Here is a 1,258-nt window from a genome sequence, read left to right as displayed (position 1 = left end):
CGTTTTTGGACGGGTTTGATCGCTCCGAGAACAATTAATAATGTCAATGACGTCACAGAGAAGGACGAGGAGAGCATATGACGTTATTAATCGGAGTGATCAAACCCATCCGAAAACGCTGTAAGAATCTTTAGGGTACCCCAGCTCGCGATACATTCTGACATATAGATCCGTGCTTCTATACTCGTCTATCTTCTCTAATGATAGTAATATAAAATACATACTTTATTATACATTGTTTTATTCTAAGTAACATAAGATACTCTCTATTTTCCATTTGCAACTGTATAGTTTTGCAAATTTCAAAAAAAAATATATTAAATATTTTTACAGAGTACGATGAAGATCTAATTCCATCCTTCTCTCTTCAGAAATGCCAAGAATAACTCTAAAACTTTTCCTTTTTAAATAATTCTTATTTTATTAATAATTGAAGACTAATGCTTTGTTTATTAGTTATTATCAATAGAATAAAAATTGCATTAATTATATTAAAAAAGAGAGGGAGAAACTACCACACAACACTTGGTCGCATTCAGGAGTGCATATTTAGAGAGCTATAGCAGACACACATCACGTACCGTTCTTGAATAGTAGAGTGGGGCAGATTTTATAAATACATGAAGTACCAATTACTTATTATATATCGTATCCGTTAGTGTCTGTGTCAGTTCACTTTTGCAGACGACGTCCAGCTTACGAACGTGATATCACGGCTTTTATTGCTTCAGTTTATAAGTTTTGCGGTAATGCGTTCAGTATCTTTGTACTATCACGATAAGTGATTATATATTTGGACGTAAACTACATTTTGTATAATTAACGATGACCGGCGTGCATTATTTCTACATATTTTATGTATATGTACGTTGCAACAGTTAAGTTACAACACTGTGAAGAACGTTTCATTTCTCTTAGATGTCTCTCGCGGGAAAAGTTGTTCTGATAACAGGAGCCAGTTCGGGAATTGGAGCTGCAACTGCTGTTCATCTAGCTAATCTTGGTGCGAAGCTATCGATAACCGGCCGAAATAAGAAGGATTTAGACAACGTAGCCGAACAATGTGGCCAAACCAAGCCGTTCATCGTAACGGGAGAGCTAACTAATGAGAACGATGTGAAAAATATTATCGACTCGACGATCAAGCACTACGGCAAATTAGACGTTTTAGTTAATAACGCTGGAATTTTGGGAGGCGGTAGCATAGAGACCACAAGCTTGGAACAATATGACAAGTATGTAATGAGCTATATATAAT

At 35.7% G+C, this 1,258-nt stretch overlaps 1 protein-coding gene across 1 annotated transcript; it reads left to right on the top strand.

Annotated features, from left to right (window-relative positions):
- Positions 1-647: 647 nt before the first annotated feature.
- On the top strand, positions 648-1,235 carry LOC105460732 (11-beta-hydroxysteroid dehydrogenase-like 2; the record flags this gene model as incomplete). Its single annotated transcript, XM_011707230.1, has 2 exons — positions 648-746; positions 919-1,235. A coding segment is annotated over exon 2 (317 nt), but the record flags the coding sequence as incomplete, so codon positions are not given.
- Positions 1,236-1,258: the final 23 nt, after the last annotated feature.

The sequence above is a fragment of the Wasmannia auropunctata genome, unplaced genomic scaffold (genome assembly GCF_000956235.1).
Source record: "Wasmannia auropunctata unplaced genomic scaffold, wasmannia.A_1.0 LD316585.1, whole genome shotgun sequence".
Lineage (NCBI taxonomy): Eukaryota > Metazoa > Arthropoda > Insecta > Hymenoptera > Formicidae > Wasmannia > Wasmannia auropunctata.
Note: the sequence above shows the minus strand (reverse complement) of the source record. Positions and strands in the feature narration are given on the sequence as shown.